At 46.3% G+C, this 25,753-nt stretch overlaps 6 protein-coding genes across 6 annotated transcripts; 4 read left to right on the top strand and 2 right to left on the bottom strand.

Annotated features, from left to right (window-relative positions):
- Nucleotides 1-1,109: 1,109 nt before the first annotated feature.
- On the bottom strand, nucleotides 1,110-2,180 carry F5J12DRAFT_894036 (Rtf2 RING-finger-domain-containing protein; the record flags this gene model as incomplete). Its single annotated transcript, XM_051747707.1, has 4 exons — nucleotides 1,110-1,118; nucleotides 1,170-1,811; nucleotides 1,872-2,006; nucleotides 2,058-2,180. 4 exons carry the CDS (start codon nucleotides 2,178-2,180, stop codon nucleotides 1,110-1,112), a joined length of 909 nt encoding a protein of 302 aa, XP_051598751.1.
- Nucleotides 2,181-2,596: 416 nt separating this feature from the next.
- Nucleotides 2,597-4,581, top strand: F5J12DRAFT_894035 (phosphatidylserine decarboxylase-domain-containing protein; the record flags this gene model as incomplete). Its single annotated transcript, XM_051747706.1, has 6 exons — nucleotides 2,597-2,858; nucleotides 2,911-3,086; nucleotides 3,142-3,375; nucleotides 3,440-4,022; nucleotides 4,075-4,235; nucleotides 4,291-4,581. 6 exons carry the CDS (start codon nucleotides 2,597-2,599, stop codon nucleotides 4,579-4,581), a joined length of 1,707 nt encoding a protein of 568 aa, XP_051598750.1.
- A 1,452-nt stretch (nucleotides 4,582-6,033) lies between these two features.
- F5J12DRAFT_722896 (glycoside hydrolase family 27 protein) lies at nucleotides 6,034-8,151 on the top strand (the record flags this gene model as incomplete). The annotated part of the gene is made up of 17 exons (XM_051741408.1): nucleotides 6,034-6,096; nucleotides 6,163-6,241; nucleotides 6,296-6,356; nucleotides 6,416-6,428; nucleotides 6,488-6,549; nucleotides 6,598-6,642; nucleotides 6,695-6,750; nucleotides 6,800-6,888; nucleotides 6,942-6,986; nucleotides 7,041-7,056; nucleotides 7,109-7,145; nucleotides 7,198-7,266; nucleotides 7,374-7,461; nucleotides 7,519-7,632; nucleotides 7,689-7,754; nucleotides 7,828-7,914; nucleotides 7,972-8,151. Coding segments are annotated over 17 exons (1,170 nt in total), but the record flags the coding sequence as incomplete, so codon positions are not given.
- Nucleotides 8,152-9,753: 1,602 nt separating this feature from the next.
- Nucleotides 9,754-10,494, bottom strand: F5J12DRAFT_783788 (uncharacterized protein; the record flags this gene model as incomplete). Its single annotated transcript, XM_051742915.1, has 4 exons — nucleotides 9,754-9,941; nucleotides 9,977-10,102; nucleotides 10,138-10,308; nucleotides 10,377-10,494. The coding sequence occupies 4 exons, from the start codon at nucleotides 10,492-10,494 to the stop codon at nucleotides 9,754-9,756; spliced, it is 603 nt and encodes a 200-aa protein (XP_051598748.1).
- Nucleotides 10,495-11,111: 617 nt separating this feature from the next.
- On the top strand, nucleotides 11,112-11,264 carry F5J12DRAFT_686720 (uncharacterized protein; the record flags this gene model as incomplete). The annotated part of the gene is made up of 1 exon (XM_051740322.1): nucleotides 11,112-11,264. A coding segment is annotated over one exon (153 nt), but the record flags the coding sequence as incomplete, so codon positions are not given.
- A 9,917-nt stretch (nucleotides 11,265-21,181) lies between these two features.
- F5J12DRAFT_783787 (uncharacterized protein) lies at nucleotides 21,182-22,257 on the top strand (the record flags this gene model as incomplete). The annotated part of the gene is made up of 5 exons (XM_051742914.1): nucleotides 21,182-21,281; nucleotides 21,321-21,453; nucleotides 21,538-21,853; nucleotides 22,040-22,091; nucleotides 22,145-22,257. 5 exons carry the CDS (start codon nucleotides 21,182-21,184, stop codon nucleotides 22,255-22,257), a joined length of 714 nt encoding a protein of 237 aa, XP_051598746.1.
- Between the last annotated feature and the right edge of the window lie 3,496 nt (nucleotides 22,258-25,753).

Raw genomic sequence — 25,753 nt, 5'->3', positions numbered from 1 at the left:
CTGCACAATTTTATGGCTTTGCATTTACGCACCTTGCACAACTGTTCCACGCGAGTACGTGAGCTCTTGTCATACCCCGTAGATGACTCATATAAGTACCAAAAACCCTCCGGGTGCCTCTGAGCTCAACCAGCCCAAAGAAGTGCATGTGCAAACATTTAAGACGCTTCGACGGGAAGACTGAAGATGGGTATTCAATAGGCCAGTCGTACCAGTTGGTTGCAAATTTCGGCAAGCTGTGTAATGCGAGAGTCGCTGTCGGATCGTTATGTGCGCTTTAGTCTCCATCGCACTGGACTAAAGACTCGACAGAAAACAATCACTCCCTCTTGACTATGAGCGAGCTTCGTCCTCGTACGGGACCCAAGGGCCATGATATAAATGTACTTCGGCTACTGCGGAAGCCCATCACAGGTACTCGTCTCCCAAGCCGTCTTTGGTTGAGTACCTGAGAAGCCAAAAAAAAACATCGCCGGCTGGTTTTTCGTGTGAATCCACGTCGGGGAGGACAACAGCACTCTTGTAGGCGCAGACAAACTCCTAGACTCGAAATATAAATCTCGAGGCTGTTCTTCAAGACCGCCAGGGCCAACAAGCAACGTGAGTCTTGACACATCGTCATCGTGTTTCTGTTGGAATTTTCTTCTCGCTCGTGCCTGCTTTTGCTTCGTCCATCCTTCGGGGCACCATCTCGATACACACAGTGCGTGGGAACAGTGCGCAAGCAACCTTTCCATACTTCGTACCGGAGAAAGTATCCATTTTCCTAAGCTTCTAATGACCATGTTCACCTATCAAGAGTTGGAAGCGGATTTCACCTGTCACTGTCAAACAAACAATGTGTCCCTTTGACAGAACAGCACAAGGTTTTGACAAGTTCCATTTTTCGGAGTAGGCCAAGAAAAATGTGCATGCATCATCCCTGGAGCGCGGGAATCTCAGTGGACATCTGTGAGACTCTAACCTTTTGCAATGGTGTACCAGAAACGCAGCCTTCAGAAGAAAGGATAGCAAGAGAGTATAAATTATGTAAACATGGTACATACAGGAGTGGGAGTAGAGGGAGAAGCCAACCAACAATGTCCGGCAAAAGGTATGGAATCTTAGTGTTATGCGTACTGCGATGAACATTAGATCGGTGACGCTGAGGAAACCAGGTAAGGACTTACTCTCGTGAACGTGCCCATCGTAGTGAATGTCTGCTTGGGTTGATTGAATTTGGAACGATAAAGCGACTTTACTGCATCGCTCATACCGGCTTTCCGCTTGGCCTCCTCTGCGAGGAGGGAGCTAGCAAGTGCCTTGGATCCAGCAGCGACGGCAGGGTTGATGACAGGTGCTGGTGAGGGCGAGTGACTATTCGTAGACTCTTTCTTTTTCTTGGCGACGGCCGACTTGTCTGCAACAGCACCATCGGCATTGGCCTTGCGCTTCTTAGATTTCGGCTTTACAGGTTCCCGAGAACGCCGGAGATCCATCATGGTCTGCATGCGCTCTTCCTCTTCTTTGGAAGGATTGACAGTGATAACGTCTGTGGACCTTGAGAACTTGGTAGCGCACTGTGGACAGACATCGAGTTGCTCATTGCCAACCCCAGAGCCCTCGTCGTTCGATGGAGATTTCGAAGTTGGAGTCGATCCAATGACCGTCCGAAGACCGGATTGGGAGAACACGCACCCACAGGTGTGGATGTATACAAAAGGGTAGGCACCATTCATCTCTTTCAGATTAAGTGGGCAGACAAATTTAGCGACATCAGAACCTGGGGAGGGTGGAGGAGATCTCGGAGTTAGTTTCAACGTTTTCACATCCTGTCATCATTTCATTAGCACACGAGCAGTGGAGCGCGTAGAGCACACTAGACTGCGCACCTTTAGCGAGCGGATATGTCCGCATATCTCTTCTCCGTCTCCATAGGCCGACTTGTCCAGTAGGTACTCGATAAGGGCGTCTTTGTTATAGAGTTTCCCAAGAGCACAAGAGACGACTGGCTCCTGGAGAGCACGCTGTATAGGGTTCTGTCAGCATACTGGAGCGATAGAAGACCGAAAACGAACCTTTGAGAGGGCGCAGAAGAACCAAAGCGCGCGAACCTGATTCGCCTTGTCGGCTTGTTCGGCTTTTGGCTTGTTCTTCACAAGGTCGCGCCTGTCAGGGATGCTGCCTCCATCATTACCCATGGTGGTGTGTCCAGACAAAGAAACGTCGCCTCGCGGATTCGCAGATTGTGGAGGCAGCTGACTAATGCGATTTCCAAAAAAGGGTATTTCCAGTACATTCAACACAGCAAATTGTCCGTGGGTCCCATATATAACTTACAGGATTAGGGACGGCTTGACAAGGGAATGGTTGATTAGGTTTACAGGAGATAAGCAACGCCCGGTCGACTGGCCAGGTCGTGTGATCACGAAATGGCGTGCTGCTTTGTTTGTCCTTGTTGTTTCTGGAAGGCTATTGCCTTGTTTGGCCGGCTATTAATCGGCCGAGCCAGTGACCTCAGCAGGGCTCCCGTCTGGACCGTAACTGTATTTCAGCTGCGCGGAATCTTGCTGTACGGTTTCAGTCGCTACGAATTTTCATGTCAACGTCTTCCTAAATGTTCTACAAGGCCATTGTCAAAGGGAAGAGGCCCTTGCAGGCTGCCTCGCACGTCATCCAGTCTACAACTAGTGCCGCAGCCAATACTTCTTCCGCAATCTTCTCCAGGGTATTCGTAAAACGCAGGATCAGTCTATCTGGCACAGTACGGTCCATCAAGGGCAGCGCATTCCGAAGGTCACTTGTTACTTCCACCAGAAATGCGATCCCCCCCGAGTCGTCACAACAGGTCCCCGGCACATCCGCTGCTCCCATCTACAGTACGTCATTGCGGCGCTGGCACTTTTCGTTCTAACACTCAACTTTCTTCAGAACAATTTGTATCAGCATGGACTCGGACACCCACAAAGTGGTACCCCTTGCCTTTGGCGGTCGGTGCTCTTCTGCTCGTCATGATCCAGTACCGCAAGAAAGTGGCACGTGCAGAGAGAGAGGTCGACGTCGACGAAGATGGCCACGAGGTTATTAGACTTAGAGGCCCGTGGCAGGTTCGCAGCTCAATTTACTAAATACCTCTGCCCGTCCTCATCAGATGTTGCTTAGGTTCACGTATTGGGTGCACTACCGCTCCGCAATATGTCGCGAGTATGGGGTTACCTGAATTCTTTCGAACTACCCATTTGGATTCGCCCTTACGGTTTTCGATTATACGCTTACATGTTCGGTTGTAACTTGGATGAGATTGAGCCCGACGACCTCACCCAGTACGCCAGTCTAGGAGACTTTTTCTATCGCAAGCTCAAACCTGGCGCTCGTCCGGTGGATAACTCAGTGCTAGTAAGTGTACCACCGTCCTACACTCGTATCACCCTTGAAAGGCCATTATTAACCTCATCACTAGGTTAGTCCCGCGGATGGAACGGTTCTCCATCTCGGCGAGATAGATGGTCTGCGCGTGGAACAGGTGAAGGGAATGACATATTCCCTTGATGCACTTCTTGGCGTAGAAAAATCCAGTCCCGGTAGTCCCATTTCTCCAACGTCGACAGTCGTCGAATTTCCCCGCCGTGACATGTCCGTCGTAGACGAGCGCGAATTCGCCAACGTCAATGGAATAGATTACAGCCTGGATGAGCTTTTGGGTTCTTCATCTGCAAAATCCTCCGGCTCGACGACTCCAACTCTGAACGATTCCAGTGCAGATTCCGACAACGAGACAATCACCCCCCGAAAACATGGTACTCAGATTGATGCATCTGTTACGCAAGAAGGCACTCTGCAGGAGACCCTTGCGCACGATGCTTCTGTCGCACGTGAATTGGGTGTGCGTCCGTTCCTCATGGAACGCAAGCGTAGCGCGTCCGGCACTGCCGTCAAACCAGGCAATGCTCTCTACTTCACGGTGATCTACCTCGCTCCCGGTGACTACCATCGTTTCCACAGTCCAACAGCTTGGGTCGTAGAAAAGCGCAGGCACTTTGTTGGTATGTGCACAGCATCCATCATGACAGTTCTGCGATGAACAACAGTTGTCAGGTGAACTGTTCTCCGTCTCGCCGTACATGGCCAAGCGGCTGCAGAACCTCTTTGTACTCAATGAGAGGGTTACATTACTCGGTAGATGGCGATATGGATTTTTCAGCATGATACCCGTCGGTGCAACTAATGTTGGCAGCATCAAGATTAATTTCGATACCGTGCGGAGGATTTTCGTTTTCAGTCAAAATTGGCTTTGTTCATCACTTCTTGCAGGCATTGCGTACGAATGTCCGTGGCCGACCACCGCCACCAGGCACATACAACGAAGCCGTGTATTCGGCGGCATCCCTACTGCTGAACGGTCAGCCTCTGACCGCTGCCCAAGAAATGGGAGGCTTCTGTCTCGGCAGTACGATCGTTCTCGTGTTCGAGGCACCCAAGACGTTCGAGTTCGCCGTCAAGCCTGGGCAGAAAGTCAAAGTCGGGAACCGGCTGGGCGATGTCCCAGGAGCAGTTACCACGGTTGGGAAGGAAACGATACCATTGAAAGAGAAGACAGAGTGAGCAGCTCTGCTTGCGCGACGATAATGACGCGTCGCAATGACTGGTGAAATTTTGCTCCACTTCGTATATATAGGCTCTCATCGCGCACATTGTCGCATTCGTACCCGCATGCATGCAATACCAATATTATCAATCTCGAACGTTACGTATTCCGCTATCACCCAGTCGGATGGATGCTGGGCATGGGTGTTGTTTTATATATCCAGTATAAAGATGCGATAAAGCGATGAAGTTGATGGTCGTTATCAGTTGCGAGAACCGTTGTCCAGGGCCGCGCTTCCCAAGTACAAACGCCAGTGCCGTGCGAGATGGGCAGTCACCTCCCGGATTAGCTAGTTGTATTCGGCCCCGCACTCTGAAGGCACCTTCCCCGAAGTGGCGTGGAATGAAATTAAACCGTTTGCGCGCCAATGGACTTGTCCTATCATCCCTGTACGGCGGCCACTCTAGCAAGACTATCTAGGACTCCGATGGGCTGGTCGTGTTGACCGTAATAACTCTGTGAGCCAGACCGTCGCATTGCTACCTCCTCTATCTTCATACTGGTCATGAGATAGGCTCAGTGAGTTTGTTACGTGATGATAGGTTGTTGCAGAGACACGGAAGAATCCGTAAATTGGCTTGTCGGTATATTTGCCGATTAGGAGCAGTCCGTTCTGGGGTCTGGTTGTCGTAATTGGGGTGCAAGCAAGCCCCTGTAAGTTCCCCGCGTGGCCACGGTTAGTAATTTATCCACTCCACTCGACTGCATACATAGCCCAATTGTTCCCAGAAAAATGATGGGACACGCATGATCAGTACAACCCTCGGGTCTTGGCGGCGGAGCAATAGTAAGGAGACGTAGAAGCGCGGCATCCGGGCATTGATTTCCCTTGGCAAGTCTGCCCATTATAAGTCTAGTTATTACTCGGTAGAGCCTCCTTTCATCCCGCTCTTACTTGGGTAGCAAAGCTCTATGACCGCCAAGCACCGTCGAGCGCCGTCTACGCCGCCACCTCCTCTGCTATCTGGTGAGTGTATATTGCCCATAAGGGGTTGCATATCCAATCCCTAGCGACGAAATGGCGTCGAAGGTGACGAAGACTAGACATGAACGGATCACTAACTTCTCTGTCTCTTGCAGATGTAGGCATTCCAAAACGAATGAAGCCAACTGGCACTTTTGTCTTCGTGCTCGCCTTGGCGTTGTCTCCAGCTGTTTTCATTGGAGCCCATGCAAGTGAGGGAGTCGCAAAGCTTCCTGGTGAGCACCACGTGCTAGCAGTCATGAAATGTACCTCTGACGCCTCGTATCAGTGATGGGTTTTAACAGTTCGTTGGCCCGTTTCCGCGTACACAACTAGAACTGACACAAACTCATCTCGGATCGTAAAGCTTGGAACGCATACCAGGTGGATCTCCTGCACGCGATTCGTCTCGTCGCACTGTCTGACAAGCAGTTCCCTATATTAGTGCAACATTAGCGAGGACATCGTTATCCAAAATGCCAATCTTATGATATCCCTGGGCTTAGCGGTGCGTGGCGTAACCGTCGCAGATGTACTTTCGGGCACGCATCGATTCATTTCGTGTCTCCCCCAGGATGCAGGATACAACTACGTTAACATTGACGATTGCTACGCTGCGAAACAGCGCAACTCTGACGGCGATATCGTTGCGAGTAAGCTGTGGTAGTTGGAAATTGGGCTATATATAGAATGACTCACTTCTTCAGATCAAACCAAATTCCCATCTGGCATGAAAACACTGACGGACAACATTCATGCTTTGGGATTGTGAGTTTCCAAATCATTCCTAGTTCAGATCCCATTCTCAGACCTAAACTGTTTCATAGGAACGCTGGAATCGTGGGTTGCACAGCCCAGCAACACTAAAAGCGACTTTATTAACCCCTGTCATTATCAAGTACAGTGACGCTGGCTGGTTTACTTGTCAACTCTATCCTGGCTCGTACCAAAACGAGGCAAGGTGCGCTCGATCGCGCTCTAATGATCCTTTGCGCTGAACCGCGACCAGAGATGCGAAATTGTTTCAGGATGAATGGGGCTTTGACTACTTGAAGTACGATACTACGAATTTTGCATGCTTAAGCACTCATACTTACCATTTGTAGGTACGACAACTGTGCCGTTCCATTTGACAACATCACGAGGGAGAATATCATGGGTCGTACGTGTACTTCGACGTTGCTGCCGCTCAATTCCTCAGCCTGTCCTAGGATATGCGCGCATGGCAAATGCTATATCCGACTTATCCCAGTCTACGGGGAAACTGCCTCTCATTTTGTCCCTGTGCGAATGGGGAAGCGTATGTGTGAGACATTTTGTGTTGGAAGCCAACGTTCATGCCCTCGTGTACAGGAGCAGGTATGGCTGTGGGGGAAGAGATACGGTCAGAGTTGGCGGGTATGTTTTCGTATACTAGCGGAGTGGGACTGGTCCTGACGACGAAATGCCCAGACTACCGGCGATATTTGTGCGTTCAATGAATCTCTACTTGCGCGTGTGCGTGTATTGAGCGTTTGCAGCGCCTTTCTGGGAATCTGTCGCTAGCATCATTAATCAGTAGGGGGCCTCGCCACAATGTGGTCTTGGGTTTGTTAACGGGATTTTGTAGAAATTCTTTCTATTCTTGGGCAAGCAATTTCTACGGACATAACGACATGGATATGGTAAGCAGCGGCATGTCTCTTGTTTGTCTGTTTGATGAAGCTCACAAATTGACATTCCTATAGCTCGAAATGTAAGTAGAAAGCTGTGATGCTATCGCAAGCTAACTTCGTTGCTCTTCAGTGGAAATGGAAATTTGACATACGAAGAATCCAAAACTCACTTCACCGCCTGGGCTCTGATGAAATCTCCGCTATTAATTGGTACCGATGTATGGATTACATATCTCGGAACTGCATGTTCCGTTAATTGATTTCGACGAGAACAGCTAGAAACAGCCAGTAATCAGACGATAGAGATTCTCACGAACCGTGAAATCATAGCCATTAACCAAGATCCAGTCGTCGGCACTGGTGTTACTCCCTTCAGATGGGGCATTAATGTAACTATGGCGTTTTGTCCGATAGAGTTACTCACTCACTTGTCGAAATCTTCTAGCCGGACTACATTAGCAACAGTACACATCCTGCGCAGTATTGGAGTGGAGAGAGTCAGAACGGGACGGTGTTTATGTTGGCAAGTATCTCTTTTCACTCTGAGAAACAACCTCCCATCTCATCATGTGAACCGACCACAGATCAATACATTGGACGAGCCAGCGACGATGTTTTTCAATCTGACCGAGTCTCCGTGGATTCGAGCAGGTATTCAGTATTCTGTTAGGGTAAGCCGGATTTCTTGAATGAAGCTTTTCCCCGTACCAAACAATATACCCTTGTAGGATCTTTGGGCTCATTCCAACAATGGCACTGCTGTAAGGAACTTCACAGCATATAATGTCCCCCCACATGGCGTTGTCGCGTTACTGCTTCAGGATGCTGGGGATGAACCTGAGGGGCTGTGGCCACCCTGTGCGGTCACAGAGTGGTGTATAAGCCAGTCTGGCATAAGGATCGACTAGTGAACAGTGGGTGGAGCATCTGTCATATTGCCATTGGGCTGTATCTGGTGTTAGAAGAGTAAATTGCTATGTACTATTGAAGTGAAGTGCAGCTGTATTTGATGATGAAGGTTGCATGATGGAGTGAAAACCCAGATTAATGGTGGGCTGTGTGCACATACACTTCACATTCATCAACAAACCAGCCCTCCTGTAAGGTTGGTTGGGATTATCTCAAGCTCCCTTGCATGAAGTGTACTGTATAGTATTTGCACTGTAAGACATAGAGATAAAAAAGATGTAAATTGACAAAAGTCTAATTTACACTTTTTTGATCTTATTCCTGGATGCTGTCAGGCCAGGTCTGTAAACTCTTTGTTGCCAATGATCATTCAGGGCTTAAGGAGCATTAACTCTGGTCACATGTTTGAGGGGGGGACCCCATGTAGTCCATTTAGTCACAACACATGGGCAGCCTGTGTGCCAAAACACCAACACTTATATAGACCCCAAGATGGGCCTGCCTAAATAGATTAGCCAGTACACATGGACAGGCCCAAGGGACTAAAGTGAGAGCAACATATGTACAGGCCTGTAAGTGGATTACCACAACATATGGGAGGGCCCATGGTGGGTAAGGATGTTGAAACATTTAGACAGGCCTGTGACCAATTAAGAATACTGAGCTGCTGTAAGACATGGATGGGCCCATCCTGGTAGGTTACACCCCTGTCACAACATCAAGGTGGACCCACCTATCAGAACATGGAGAGGGTCACAACATAAGGATGGGCCCAGGAGGAATATCATTTATGGTGTTGCAACATATAAACAGGCCCATTCATAATAAGCCATACCCCTGTCACAACATAAAGATGGGCCCATCAGTAATGTTGTTTCAAAATGTCACAACATATGGATGGGCCTGTCAATAGTAAAATGTACCACTGTTGAAACATAAAGATGGGCCTGTCACTAATATCATTTAATAGAGTCACAACATAACACTGGGCCCTTCAGTAGTATTATTTATATTGTTGCAACATATGGATGGGCCCATCCACAGTAAGATGTATCTCTGACAAGACATAAAGACAGGCCTGTCAGTAATCTCATGTATAGCATCACAACATATAGAAGGGCCCTTCAGTAGTATTATTTATATTGTCAGAGCATATGGGTGGGCCTGGCTGCAGTAAGATGTACCCTGTCAAAACATAAAGATGGGCCTGTCACTAGTATCATTGAATAGAGTCACAACATATGGACAGGCCCTTCAGTAATATTATTTATATTGTCACAACATATGGACAGGCCCATCCACAGCAAGATGTACCTCTGATGAAACATAAAGACAGGCCTGTCAGTAATCTCATGTATAGCATCACAATATATGGATGGGCCCTTCAGTAGTATTATTTATATTGTCACAGCATATGGGCAGGCCTGGCCCCAGTAAGATGTACCCTGTCAAAACATAAAGATGGGCCCATCACTAATGGATGTGGTATCCCTGGCACCCACTGAACAGTGGCTTTCCATGGACACCATGCTGGCATGAATTGGAGATGATTTGAGTGACCCAGATCTCACAAGCTGCACTCTGGATGTATTTGGCATTAATCAGACTATTTCCAGAAATCCACCCATCCATATTGAGCAGATGTGGCATCCCCAGCACCCACTCAACAGTGGCTTTCCATGGACACCATTCTGGCATGAATTGGAGCTGATTTGAGTGACCCAGACCTCACAAGCTGTACCTGGGATGTATGTCCCATTAATCAGACTATTGCCAGCCTTCTGCCCATCTGTATTGAGTGGATGCAGTATCCTCAGCACCCACTCAACAGTGGCTTTACATGGACACCATTCTGGCATGGATTGGAGCTGATTTGAGTGACCCAGACCTCACAAGCTGCACCCAGGATGTATATCCCATTAATCAGACTATTGCTAGCCTTCTGCCTATCTGTATTGAGTGCATGTGGTATCCTTGGCACCCACTCAACAGTGGCTTTCCATGGACACAATTCTGGCATGAATCTGAGCTAATCTGAGTGACCAAGACCCCACAAGCTGCAGCCTGGATGTATGTGGCATTAACCAGACTATTGCCAGCCATCCACCCATCCATATTGAGTGGATGCAGTATCCCTGGCACCTGCTCAACAGTGACTGTCCAATGACATCATTCAGGCATGAATTGGAGCTGATTTGAGTGAGCCAGATCCTGCAAGGTGCACCCTGGATGTATGTGCCATTCATCCAACTGTTGTGAGCCATCCACCAATCTGTATTGAGCAGATGTGGTATCCCTGGCACCCCCTCAACAGTGGCATTCTGCAGACACCATTCCCACATGATTTGGAGGTGCTTTCAGTGATCCAGATGCAGCAGGCTGCTGCCTGACTGTGTGCTGCATGAATCAAGCTATTGCTGGCCATCCACCTATCTGTTTTGTGTGGATGTCATATCCTCAGCACCCACTCAACAGCAGTTTTCCATGCACACCATTCCATCATGAATTGGAGGTGAAGTGATGCATCAATATACTAGTAGTGTAGATTTGAGATCTGCCCACCCCCCTCCTGCCCTTTGGAGTTTCTCCCCACAAATCCCCACAGTTTATTTTCATCACTCCTCTGAATTTTATGTAATTACATAAGCATAAAAAAGCGCAGCCACCACTCTGGCCACCCAACCAAAACCTGATGGCAGTATGCATGCCCTTGTCACAGAATTTATTTTATAACATTCTTCCCAGCTGACCAAAACACAGTCAACAATATCATTATGGCAGAGTACAACCAACTCATGAAAGATATCCCCAAAGATGACACTGCAGCAAGAAAGGAGAAGTTGAAGGCCATTTATGAGTGGAGCAAGAGTTCCTCAGTGGTGCCCACTAGCAAATCAGTCAAGTCCATTGCAGTCAGAGTCCACAATGCAAAGATGCAGTTCTCTGCATTGGTGAGCTTCTTCCTCCTGGTCTGGAAATCATTCCTGCTGTGGGGAAGTTTCATTTGGCTGCCCACAAACTCTCTTGCTTCCCAAGATATAGCCTCAACTTTGTCAAGGGTGCTGGCCACCTGGATGGTGAGATTTTGGAGACATTGTGCGCTCCATTCAATAAGATCTCTCCAACTGCAAGGTCTATGACTCAAGCCCACAGACAAGAGGTGTTGATGACCATATGAGAGATTCTAACTGGACAAAAATTGTGGGCATAGGTGAGAGAGAGAGCTTCTCTTCCACAAGCAGAAAATTTACCCTGTCAATCTCAGTCCCATCCTTGCTGAAAAAATACAAGACTTCAAACAAGTGTTTTGAGGAAATGAATCAAGCATACAAGGAGAAACATGTCCTCATTTGGCATGTGCCTGACATCCAACATTCCCACACACTGCCCTCATTGTCCCCAGCCTCCCCTTTCTTTCTGGGCTCTGTCCCTTTGCTGTAGGCATTGTATATGATAGTTGGATGTACTATAAGTCCATTAGACCATAAATCAATGCTTTTCTGCCCATCCTAATGGGCCTAAATAATTACAATGTCTGATTGGGGGAAAACCAGAAAAAGCAATCACTTTTTTGATATATTGGTCATATCTATCTATTTATTGTGTCCCCTTGAAGGGGCCATGTGTTCCTAAAACATATCACAAGTTGATAGGCTGGGATGGCATGCTTCAAGTGTAGTGGCACAATTGCCCCCTCCCTGTGTTACACCCTGAAGATACTTCTCTGGGCTTTTTGACACTGGTAATGTAGTCTGACTTGGCATAGTGGTCATAAGAAGTGCATTTGCATGTAATTTGATCATCCATGAAGTGTCTGAAAGGCTCAGAAAAACTGGAAACTATGTTAGGGGCTTGAACAAAAAAGTGTTTGCATTTTTGATATATTTGACATGGGCACTTGAAAAAGGCACTAGCTTTGAGGATGGTTCTGTACCTACAACATATCAACAGCTCATTATGTGGGGCAGACACCTTGAGGTGTTGTGCCATGATCTCTTCCTGCTGGTATTTAGGGGTTTCATCATGTTCTAGGCTGCTTACTGCTATTCTGACTATCTAGGCAGCACTGTAATACTGATTGGCAGTCACCACAACATTCCCAAGCTCATCCCTTCAGGGGAGAGCACTGGGGATGTGAAACAATCCCCCAGAGAGCATGGGAAAAGGTGCAAAAAATTGTGGAGACTTTCAAAACATATCAAAAAGATGAAATTGCACACCCCCCACAATGTGTGGTATCCAATGGATAGTAGTACTGAGTTTCCCTTGGTGATGGGATATACATACATGTAACATATGGTATTCATCACTCATTAAAACCCAAAAATGCGAAAATTGATTCACTAGGACCTGTCATTCAATGGATACATTTGACTACTCAAGGTGTAGGAGACTAACACCCAGTCTGAAGTTCTGAGTTGTGTTACACTCAAGTGGGTCTAATATAGTCCAAGGAGGTCCTAACATATGAACAAAATCTCAGTACTACCATCCATTGGATACCACACATTGTGGGGGGTGTGCAATTTCATCTTTTTGATATGTTTTGAAAGTCTCCACAATTTTTTGCACCTTTTCCCATGCTCTCTGGGGGATTGTTTCACATCCCCAGTGCTCTCCCCTGAAGGGATGAGCTTGGGAATGTTGTGGTGACTGCCAATCAGTATTACAGTGCTGCCTAGATAGTCAGAATAGCAGTAAGCAGCCTAGAACATGATGAAACCCCTAAATACCAGCAGGAAGAGATCATGGCACAACACCTCAAGGTGTCTGCCCCACATAATGAGCTGTTGATATGTTGTAGGTACAGAACCATCCTCAAAGCTAGTGCCTTTTTCAAGTGCCCATGTCAAATATATCAAAAATGCAAACACTTTTTTGTTCAAGCCCCTAACATAGTTTCCAGTTTTTCTGAGCCTTTCAGACACTTCATGGATGATCAAATTACATGCAAATGCACTTCTTATGACCACTATGCCCTTCACCTCCAATTCATGATGGAATGGTGTGCATGGAAAACTGCTGTTGAGTGGGTGCTGAGGATATGACATCCACACAAAACAGATAGGTGGATGGCCAGCAATAGCTTGATTCATGCAGCACACAGTCAGGCAGCAGCCTGCTGCATCTGGATCACTGAAATCACCTCCAATTCATGCAGGAATGGTGTCTGCAGAAAGCTGCTGCTGAGGGGGTGCCAGGGATACCACATCTGCTTAATAAAGATTGGTGGATGGCTCACAACAGTTGGATGAATGGCACATGTTGAAGTGTTGTCCCCTTTACCTGACTTTTGCTTACATTGTACAAGCTTACATAATAAATCTTCGCACTTAGGATGTTTGTTTTTCCTTCAGGTGTACCTCAGACTTCTTCTAACTAAAGCCTGAGGTAACTGTTCTGCTTTATTAATAACTAGCTACCTTACTGACTTACTGCTGTAGTCTCCTTCCTAGGTTAGCTGTGAATATAGACTTCTTCTAACTGAAGCCTGAGTCTCCTTCCTAGGTCCCTTGTCTTGGCCTACCTTCAAGAGGTTATGAGCCCTGAGCAGTTCTAACCTTACAGTAGCAAACTCAAACCAAGTGGTACCACAGTATACAATAAGACATGTCATTCAGACCTTCAGTGTCAACATCTTGGGCTCTAGGCCCATCCACAAGTTCAAACACATCAGCCTCTACTTCTACAAGAGTCTTGCAAGGCTCAAGTCAACTCTATGACATAGCTCCCCTTGCAGATGATGGTTTGAACTATCAAATGTGGAAATTCCAAATGCAAAAAGTCTTAACAGTTTGAGGCCTCTGGACCATTGTTGCTGGTACAGACACGGAGGTAAAACCTCCAGACCAGAAAACTCATCCTGATGAGTATGAGGAATGGCTCCTCAAGGACCAGGAAGCATGTGCACAAATCACACTCACGCTCAAGGATGAACCCCTTAGCAGAGTGCTGTATGTGAAAACTGCAGCTGAGACATGGAAGAAACTTGGTGAGAGATATGAAGGAAAAGGCAAGCAGACTATTGCCTGCCTCATCAGCAAGTTGTTCCAAGGAACACTTGCAGATGACAAACTGATGGAGACACAGCTGAATGCAATGCATCAAAAGGCCCATATTCTTGCCTTGCTTGGACAACCACTTGAGGACTCACTTGTAGCCATTGTGATGGTCATCTTGCTCCCACCATCATACTCTACCCTCCACACAATCCTAATGTCATCAAATGACAAGATAACTCCTGAGATGGTTATTTCCCAAGTCCTTGTTGAAGAAAAGTCACAACAAACTTTGAAATCACATTCTGCTCTTGCTGCAAAGATGAACACAGGCAAGAAGTCAAAAATGGCAGACAAGAAGAAGAAACAGAAGAAGTGTGCCTATGCACCATGTGGCAAGATGGGACACACAGAGGACAAATGCTACAAGAAGAAAGTGGATGAAGCAGCTAAAGCTCCATCCCAAAGTACCTTGCATGGGGATAAGGACAAGTCAAAGGAGAGGTCAGAACTGACAGCAAAGATTGTGGCTGTGGCAGAAGAAGAGGAAGGCCCTCTTCGCTTATTCATAGCTCACACACACCCAGAAACCAGTGCATCAGAGTGGGTTGCAGACTCTGGGGCCTCCACACACATGTGCTGCCAGCAGTCATGGTTTATGACATTCAGAAAACTGGTCCCCTCTCAACCAGTGATCATCAGTGATGGCAGAACAATCCAAGCCATAGGCAAGGGGAGAATTGAACTCTCCATGCACCTTGAGGATGGACACACAAGCAAAACCATCCTATGAGACATATACTATGTTCCTGATCTCGACATGAATCTCATGTCAGTCCCCTCTTTGGCCTTGAAAGGACTAAAAGTTGCATTTGGAGAATGGACATGCCAGGTTCATGCAGAAGGCCAGGTTGTAGCTCTCGCCACCAAACACAGATCCCTCTACATACTTGAAGCTAGTGTTATATCAGGGAGCCATGCTGCCTATATCATCAATACCCTGGATGCACTCAATGCAAATGAGCCACACATGGCTCTCACCTCTAGGATGACAATACCCAAAGCTACTCTAATTACATGGCACCACCATCTTGGACATGCCAATGTCAAACATGTCCTGAATTTGCTGGACAAGGACATGGTGTCCAGAATGGATGTCATATGGACCAGGGAGATCAGCACATGCACATGCAAGGCCTGTCTTGAAGGCAAACAACACAGGCACCCTATTTTGTTGAAGTCAGACATGGAAAAGCCATGCATACTACATCAGACTTACACAGATGTGTGTGGATGCATGGAAACAACAATGCAGACAGGCCACAAGTACTTTGTGACCTTCATTGATGGCCATTCACATCATCTAGTGGTGAAATTGGCTAAATCAAAGGATGAAGTCTTTGCACTCACAAAGCAGTACTTCAAGAGAGCAGAAGCAGAGACAGGTTGTTGGCCAAACTATCTTCAGAGCAATGGTGGTGGTGAATATGGCTCAAGGAATTTGAAGCCCACCTGAAGTCCAAAGGGATACACCATAAGGAGACAAATGTGTATACACCACAGGAAAATGGAGTAGCAGAGCACATGAATTGCACCATTGTAGAATCCATGTGTGCTATGCTAAGCAATGCTGGCCTACCCAACAAGTACTGGGGAGATGCAATCCTCCATGTGGCACACATAATAAATCACCTGCCTACAAGGGCAATCAAGCAAGATCTTACACCCTACAAAGCATACACAGGAAATAAACCAGTAATTTCTCATCTACAGGTTTTTGGATGCACAGCACATACCCACATACCTGAGGAAAAGCAGCAGAAGCTGGGAGTTAAGTCCCTTGAATGTTGGTTCCTAGGCTACTCAGAGAACAAGAAGGCATACACCTGTGTACACAAGACTTCAGGTTGGATCATGGAGATGCATGATGTCATTTTCAATGAGGGAGATGGGGCAGACAAGTCCTGAGTCCAGATTGACATTGTCATCAAGGAAACGAAGCCTGTAGTGCCTGCTATCAGTGATCAGAATGCTTGAGGGCACAAGTACCAACCTACAGAGGAAAATAGCAGCTCTGACAGCTCAGATGCAGCCTCAGAAGGAGGAAATAACCTAGTACATGACTGGGGGGACCTAGATGACACTATGGCTACTAATGGCAATGAGGTGATCACAAATGATCAGGACATTTCAACACCTGAGCCCAGAGCTCAAGTCCAGAATGAAAAAGGTGTTAGTGGGTCAAACCATGGGAATGACAAGGACAAATGCACCTTGGAACGAAGGTGCCAGGTGATGCCTATGCCTGGTCGATGCCCTGGGTCACCACAAACACCTCCAGGACCATATCCAGTCCCAATACAACCTCCAGGTGTTAGATGATCATCTAGAGTTCAAAAAATGCCTGTAAAAGATGATGATCAACATTACTTTGTCAATGCCTATGAATGATGGACACTACCTGTGGTGGAGGACTCTGTGGGAAGGGACAAGGGTGGTGAGAGTGGTGAGAGAGTGCCAGAGAGTGTGGAAATGGTGAGTGAAGGCAGTGATAGGCCTCATGGTGAACAGCAACACCACAATGCTTACCAAGTAAATATATCATGTGATCACAAACTAGCAACCTTCACAGAGGCAATGTGTTGTCCTGACACTGATTGCTGGTATGCAGCCATGGCCAATGAACTCACAATGTTTAAAAATATAGGATTATATGAGGAGGTCCCTTGGCCACCTGATCAAAAGATCATTGACTTGAAATGGGTCTACAAAATAAAATGTGGACCAACAGGTGAAATTGATAAATACAAGGTGTGACTTGTCACAAAAGGATTCATGCAGGTGCATGGTATTGACTACATGGAGATGTTTGTGCCCATAACCAAGTTCTCTATGATAAGAATTCTACTTGCCCTTGCCACTAAGTACAATCTCAAAGTTCATCAGATGGACATGAAGTCTGCCTTTTTGAATGGCAAACTCAAGGAAGAAATTTATCTTTGCCCCCCTCCAGGCTTTCAAGACTCTTGTGACATCATCTGGCACCTTTATCATGCACTCTATGGACTCAAACAAGCTCCAAAATCCTGGTATATGAGACTTCAAGAAGTTTTTGAGTCACTTGGATTCACATGCAGTGACACAGACCATAGTCTATTCTTCAAGGTTGAAGATGGTGCCTTAATCATTGTAGCTGCATACATTGATGATAAATTAATCCTGTCAAAGAGCTGCAAAGCCATCAAATGTCTAAAAACCCAACTGTCAGCTGAGTATGACCTCTTGGACTTGGGAGAAGCTCATTGGATACTTGGGATGGAGATTATATGAGATTGTGACAAGGGAATGATAGAACTCTCCCAATGTCATTATATAGAGTCGATTCTCAAGTGCATAGGCATGCAGGATGGCTGGACAGTGTCTACACCCATCAAGCAAAACCTAAAACTTGAAAAACTTGATGCCCCTGCATGTGACCTTCAGTCATATCAATCAGCACTTGGCACACTGATGTATGCCATGTTGGCAACATGACCTGACCTCACTTTTGCTGTAGGTGTACTCAGCAGGCATGCTGCTACCCCTGGACACCAACATTGGTCTGTGCTGAAGTGGGTCTACTGGTACCTACATAAAACTTCGAGTGCACATCTACAGTACACAAGGGACCCTAGTGGCTCCCTTGTTGGTTATGCTGATGCAGACTGGGCTGCAGATGTTAATGACCATTGCTCAGTCTCAGGCTATATCTTTATCCTGTCTGGTGGAGCTGTAAGCTGGTCTTCAAAGAAACAGACCTCTGTAGCTCTGTGGAGCACAGAAGCTGAGTACATGGCTGTTTTGGCAGCTGGAAAGGAACTTCTGTGGGTTTGCACCTTACTCTGTGAACTAGATGCAGTCAAGATCATGCAACCAACCCCCCTCCTAGTTGACAATCAATCTGTGATAGCACTGACAGCTAATGCCATGTTTCATGATCACACCAAGCACATATCAATCCATCATCATTTTATTCATGAAAAGGTGGAGAGTGGAGACTTGGCAGTCCAGTATGTGTCCACAAACAAGCAGGTGGCTGATGTCCTCACCAAGGGGCTATCATGCAAGAAGCATGAGCACTTCTCTTCTGGTATGGGTATTATTTTCTAAGTCTTGTTACACTGAGGGCGTGTGTTGAAGTGTTGTCCCCTTTACCTGACTTTTGCTTACATTGTACAAGCTTACATAATAAATCTTCGCACTTAGGATGTTTGTTTTTCCTTCAGGTGTACCTCAGACTTCTTCTAACTGAAGCCTGAGTCTCCTTCCTAGGTCCCTCATCTCAGCCTACCTTCAAGAGCACATACATCCAGGGTGCACCTTGCAGGATCTTGCTCACTCAAATCAGCTCCAATTCATGCTGGAATGGTGTGCATGGAAAGTGGCTGTTCAGCAGGTGCCAGGGATACCACATCCACTCAATTCAGATGGGCAGATGGTTGGCAATAGTCTGATCAATACCACATACATCCAGGGTGGAGCTTGCAAGATCTGGGTCACTCAAATCAGCTCCAATTAATGCCAGAATGGTGTCCATGGAAAGCTGCTGTTGAGTGGGTGCCAGGGATACCACATCTGATCAATATGGATGGGCAGATGGCTGGCAATAGTATGATTAATGCCAAATACATCCAGGGTGCAGCTTGTGAGATCTGGGTCACTCAAATCAGCTCTGATTCATGCCAGAATGGTGTCCATGGAAAGCCACTGTTGAGTGGGTGCTGGGGATGCCACATCCACTCAATACAGATGGGCAGATCGCTGGCAATAGTCTGATTAATGCCAAATACATCCAGAGTGCAGCTTGTGAGATCTGGGTCACTCAAATCATCTCTGATTCATGCCAGCATGGTGTCCATGGAAAGCTGCTGTTCAGCAGGTGCTGGGGATATTGCATCTGCTCAATACAGATGGGTGGATGGCTGGAAATAGTCTGATTAATGCCAAATACATCCAGGGTGCAGCTTGCAAGATCTGGGTCACTCAAATCATCTCCAATTCATGCCAGCATGGTGTCCATGGAAAGCCACTGTTCAGTGGGTGCCAGGGATACCACATCCATTAGTGATGGGCCCATCTTTATGTTTTGACAGGGTACATCTTACTGGGGCCAGGCCTGCCCATATGCTGTGACAATATAAATAATACTACTGAAGGGCCCATCCATATATTGTGATGCTATACATGAGATTACTGACAGGCCTGTCTTTATGTTTCATCAGAGGTACATCTTACTGTGGATGGGCCTGTCCATATGTTGTGACAATATAAATAATATTACTGAAGGGCCTGTCCATATGTTGTGACTCTATTCAATGATACTAGTGACAGGCCCATCTTTATGTTTTGACAGGGTACATCTTACTGTGGCCAGGCCGGCCCATATGTTGTGACAATATAAATAATACCACTGAAGGGCCTGTCCATATGTTGTGATGCTATACATGAGATTACTGACAGGCCTGTCTTTATGTTTTGTCAGATGTGCATCTTACTATATGTTGCAACAATATAAATAATACTATTGAAGGGCCTGATGTTATGTTGTGACTCTATTAAATGATATTAGTGACAGGCCTGTCTTTATGTTTCAACAGCAGTACATCTTACTATTGACAGGCCCATCCATATGTTGTGACAGGGATATGGCTTATTATGAATGGGCCTGTTTATATGTTGCAACACCATAAATGATATTCCTCCTGAGCCCATCCTTATGTTGTGACCCTCTCCATGTTATGATAGGCAGGCCTGCCTTGATGTTGTAACAGGGGTGCAACCTACCAGGATGGGCCCATCCATGTCTTACAGCAGCTCAGTATTCTTAATTGGTCACAGGCCTGTCTAAATGTTTCAACATCCTTACCCACCACAGGCCCTCCCATATGTTGTGGTAATCCACTTATGGGCCTGTACATATGTTGCTCTCACTTTAGTCCCTCAGGCCTGTCCATGTGTACTGGCTAATCTATTTAGGCAGGCCTGTCTCAGGGTCTATATAAGTGTTGGTGTTTTGGTGCACAGGCTGCCCATGTGTTGTGATGAAGTGTGACTACACTATGTGAGGGGGGAAAGGGGTGAATTGGTTTTACCAGCCTTTGTAACCATTACATCACAAAACATTGTGCACATGACCTGGGGCACATTGTTGATTGTGCATTATCATGGACAGTGGCATGTGCTGCCTGTATATTGATGTTACTGGTGTTGGCAATGATGCTGTGATTAGTTATGAGTTATCTGGCAAGAGTATACTCTCAAGTGAGTGACTGTGCAGAATGATCTGAGTGAGGGGTCAGTGTACCCCAGAGGTTTGTTGTTGGTATGTTGTACAAGCTCTATTTGGGAGTTTGTCAAACAGTACCCTTTCCTGGTGCTAAAGGATCTACAATTGATTGTGGACCACCACAATGTGGTTTTGCATGACCACCTGCACTGTCAGATGTGTGTGGATGCCCTCTGGAGTCATAAGTGTTCAGATACATGTATGACACTATTATATGTGTTTCAACAGTTGAAACATGCTCAGTGAGGGAAATGTCATGCTCCTGTACTGCAAGCAGCCTCTTCACTGGAGGGTAGTGTTGCTGATGCTAAAGCCATGTGAAGAAGTGTCACACAGGCCCGATGAGAGTGGACAATAACAATGGAAGACCCAGAGCAGTGGATTTATCCCCCCATCAGAACATTGAGTGAGAAACTAAATATTGTCTGGGATTGGCAGAACAATACGTCACTGCAGAAACTTGTGGAGGACATTTGCACTATCTGTACACAAATGTTTCCTCATGGTGAACTTTCTGATATTTTTCCTTCTACAGAAATTCTCTCCATTTTGAGGAACAATTAGTTACCTGCTGATTGTCACCCAAAAACATACAATATAGAAAGGTATTCCAGTGCCATTCTTTGCCCCCATGGGATGCATTGCTTGTCCAATATTGCTGAGGTATGGATGTGTTCTACTTGTCAGAAGGCATCGGTAGCAAGAATGCCATGGAAACCGAAGGATGCCATTGCCAACTTTCAGTATTATGGTCTTGAAGAGTTGCTGCATGACAGTGCATTGGAGCTTATGCTTGTCACTGCATGTTGAGCTACAGTGGTCACTCATCATTATCAAATGAAAGGCTTACAAGGTGGTCAAGTTCCTGAGGAAGCATCTCAGCAGTTTAACAGAGGGAACATTGCTCTTTTGCCCCAGGATCTGTCTGCACTGTCAAATGTGCTTCCACCAACACAGAGCAATCTACAAGGGGCCATGTGCGTAGTGTTTGCTGGTGGTTCATTCCAGCCAAGTGCAGATGTGTTGTGGAAATTTCTGCTGGTACTTGTTAGTAAATCCAGAGTTAGATGTATTATTGAGTGGTTAACTTTGAACAATGAATGGTATATGAAAAAGGGCATTACATTCAGTCCAGAAAATCTGGTGATGTTGGTGAAGGGTAGCAACAATGTAGGGGTACTGCAGGGAATAGAGATTACCCATCTCTGGGATGGGGACAAGACAACTGATGCTGGCACTTGCATGGATTGGTCTACCTTGGCATCAGATCTTGTAACTGAAATGGTCACATACATGGATGGTGATCATTCCGAGTGGCCCTGGCATGCAATGAAGGCTACTGCACTGGCCCATGCACTTAATCACAAAAGCTTTTTGGTTAGTCAAGCCAGTTCAGAGTTAATGAATGAGAACTCACCTGCCTTTTTAACTGCTGTGTTTCCACATCTGGATCCCTGGGGGATTGGTAACTTCAACCATCCAGCCTGCTGACCTGATCAACATATCTCTTTCCAGTGACAACTTTGAAATTTGCTGCAACAAGTGGATTTGCCCTTTGCACAGGATGCAACATTTCCTTTCATATGTTGGAATATCCTGCAAAAGCGAGCAGCAAGTAAGAATTCTGCATTTTGCAAATCATCTGCTCATCATCACAGTCTTGTGAAGGATGTCTGGGAGGTGGAGGCAAGTATAACAATGTTGGCAGAGAAACTGGAGAGGAATCCCAAAGTGAAGGTGGACTCAATCAAGGAGAAGAGGGCTTTACAATTGTTCTGTGAATTGAATGTGATATGTCAGTCACTACCTGGTAGCAATGGATATAAGTTGTGTTGGTGCAATGAAATCTGATCCCTAACAGGTCAACTAGGCACTCCAGCCTTTTTTCTTACCTTAAATCCACATGACCAGTGATCTCATTGCTCACTATGGTGGTATGGATGTTTCTCAATGGCATAAACTAGGTGCATATGAGCATGCAGTTTCTGTTGCATTGCATCCTGTGGCTGCTGCAAAGGCATTTGATGTTGTTATCTGAGGTTTTATGGACATTGTTGTGAAATATAACAATGGGATTGGTCTGTTTGGGAAATGGCATCAGATACTATGCAATGGTAGAGGCTCAGGGATGAGGAATGCTGCATTGCCATATGCTGCTGTTGGTGGAGAATCATCCCAATCCCAAACAGCTGTGACAGATGATGATAGCTGACAAAGGGTTTGAGACTTTGCTTTTTTGGTGGCTAGAGGACCTTATTAAGTGTGAGCTTCCAGGGGATACACCTGATAACATTAATACCTTGGAGTCCAATCCTTCTAAACCCATTTGACAGGAGGATGAGCCTGATCCCCATCTAGAACTGCCACCTCAGATTGCACTGATGGAGGAGAGTGGTTTTAATATTGCATTTAATGACTTCGTTCAACACCTGGCTGTTGAATGTAATTGGCATGACCACACACCTACCTGTTTCAAACACCTTTGTTCTGGAGAGGAACCCAGAGATGAGAATTGTCACATGCAAATCAGTGGGTCCATTTGTGTGCAATCCTATGTTGATCCCAAAACACAGTCTATCCTCCTTTGTTGATGTCATCTGTGTATAAACAATTATAATGAAATTGTATTATTCCTTCTGCAATGCAATATCAAATTTATTGGTTCTGGGGCAGCTGCAAAAGCATTGACTCACTATGTCAGCGATTACATTACCAAAAACAACCTCCAGGTCCACATCGGTCTTCAAGCAATCTGCACAGCTATTGATAGTCACTGAAAATGCTTCATGGATGATGTTGAGTCCTTGTCCTCTGTTTGCAAAAGAAACTTGCTCATGAAGGCTGTCAATGCTATGATGGGTAGACATGAAGTCTCATGTCAACAAGCCATGAGTTATCTAATTGGAGGAGGGGATTATTATACTAGTCATGGGTTCCACACCATGCACTTTCACAAGTTTGAAGATATAGCTATTGCCCATGAGCATCATGTCAATGGTGAATGCACCTGCAGCACCCTGTTGGTTGCTGATTGTCCAGGTAGCATTTATGGTTCCACATGTACCATGCATACAACCCAGGGAATGCTCTCCATAGTGCCAGACACACTGGATTACTTGATGCAACTGACAGCATTTCCCTTCGATGGCATGAGCCTATGGCAGTTTCTGGAGCAAACCATGAAGGTGAGATGCATGCAAAGCAACAATGAAAGACCACATGAGAAACTTACCAAGACCAGGGGTGGTATGACCTCCACTACAGAATGTCCAGCCTATTCTTGTAGATATTGAGCCACCTTCACAGATTGCACCCATCTGCAGTATGATATTCACAAGCTCTGCATTTGTAACATGTTTGTGGTGCCTGTTTTGATTGGCAATTTGATACCATTGCCACAAAAAGCAGATTGCTGGATGGAGGAGTTCAGCCAAGCCATGTTACTGCTTTTCTGGCCATGGTGTTGTAAGGAATCCACATTCCTTGGATGCAAAAGCCCCTATTATTGACCATTCTGTGACTATCATTACATTCCCAGACCTCTTGCATCTGCCATTGCTCACATGCTACCTTCCCACACCCTCACTCCCTCTTGCACAATGCTATACCTGTGGCTGCTGTGCTTCAGTCACTTCCTTTCCTTTGGACTCATCAATGGTCTGAGTGAGTTCACAGAGTTGTGTGAGGGTAGAAGGTTTTCCTATGTGAGCAATCTCATCCTTGATGCAGTCTGGAAGTCTGCTATAAAAGTGGTGGCAGAGTGCACCAACACTGTAATCTTTGACCTGTGAAGCCCAGTGATTGAACTCTACAACATATTTGGTAATTCAAGAACCATCTTTCATAGTGAGGTTTTTGAGTTGTTGGATGACATCTGCTATGGTATCATGCAGACCAAAATTAGTTGTGAGCTCTTGTAAGAACTCATGATAGTTGTCCATCCAGAGCAGGCAGTCATAATTGTCAGGTTTAGTAGGTCTGGCTTGAACCAAGCCAGAGCCATACCCTTAAGATAAGACTGAGTGAAGGTAACCTTTGCTCTGTCAGAGCAGAACACATGGAGGGAGTCTTGGAAGTTCAGCTCACATTGTACAAGGAACTTGCAGAGTTTTGTAGGGTCAGAGCCATTGAAAGTGTCAGGCTCATGGACTTTGGTTTTTGGAGTGGAGTCCCCAGTGCATGAACCAGACCATGCAAGTGCATGGACAGCCCTAGCAAGAGCTATGAGGGGATCCTCTGGTGGCTCAGCCAGGTCTTTGGGGATATCCCTGTCACCACTGCCCCCACTGTCAGGATCACCATCAGGGTCATCAGGGTCAGGTCCATCATCTCAGTTATGAGGAGATGGAGTATGGAAAGTGGTTGGATGGAGGTTGGAGCGACCAGCTTGCAAAGCACTTTCACCTTCAGTGCAAGAGCAGCATTGAGCAGAGAATGATTGGAACTGTTCAACAATGGAAGGGAGTCAATGTGGATTAGCTAGTGCAACAGTGAGGTTCTCAGCAACCTCTCTCTGGGATTGAGCTTGAGGTCTCATAATGGTGTAAGTTTTTTGGAAGACAGAAAATGAGATTGTACAAGTGTGAGTACAAATATACTGTCAAGTCCAGGCCTACTCTGACCAACTCCAATGCTGGATGAGATCTGGGGAGAGGTTTGGAAGCAAGTCTGACAGAAAGAGCAGGACTCCAACTGGCAGAGTGTTGGCAAGAACAAAGTCCACTGAAGGTAAGGGCAGAGCAAAGTGAGGGCATTGGGTTTAGCTCATGCACTACCCCCTTGCATGATCTCAGCCCTCATATTTCAGAGGGGGAGTACAGATGAACAGTTGGAGGTAACTCTGACAGGCAGAGGATGGAGACAGAGGGAGTAGGAACTAAGCTGATATTCGTACTGAGGAATGGCAGAGTATGATACATGCTTTTATACTACTATGGAGGTACAGTAACCAGAATCAGAACTGACATATGGAGACCCAGAAATTTTCAAGTAAAACTTCCTAGACAACAAATGAAGGGTAGATGGAGGACATACAAACAGGTAATGTAGAACATCCTGAAAAGGAAACAGTCCAGGCACTGGACCATGTGGTGCACATGCTGCAGAGTACCTGACTACGAGCTGTCAGGGAGGAGTCCAAAGGTAGTCACATGACCCCTCAGAGAATGGTCCATTCAGTCTGGTAGGAGAGCAGTACAAGTCTGACAGCAGTTGGAGCAGAGACAACTTGTAAACACCAGGGGGCATGCAGAGTTGGTGCAGAGTGAGTGAGGACTT

This window comes from Pisolithus orientalis (assembly GCF_024613125.1).
Source record: "Pisolithus orientalis strain OTSU chromosome Unknown F5J12scaffold_20, whole genome shotgun sequence".
Taxonomy (NCBI): domain Eukaryota; kingdom Fungi; phylum Basidiomycota; class Agaricomycetes; order Boletales; family Pisolithaceae; genus Pisolithus; species Pisolithus orientalis.
Note: the sequence above shows the minus strand (reverse complement) of the source record. Positions and strands in the feature narration are given on the sequence as shown.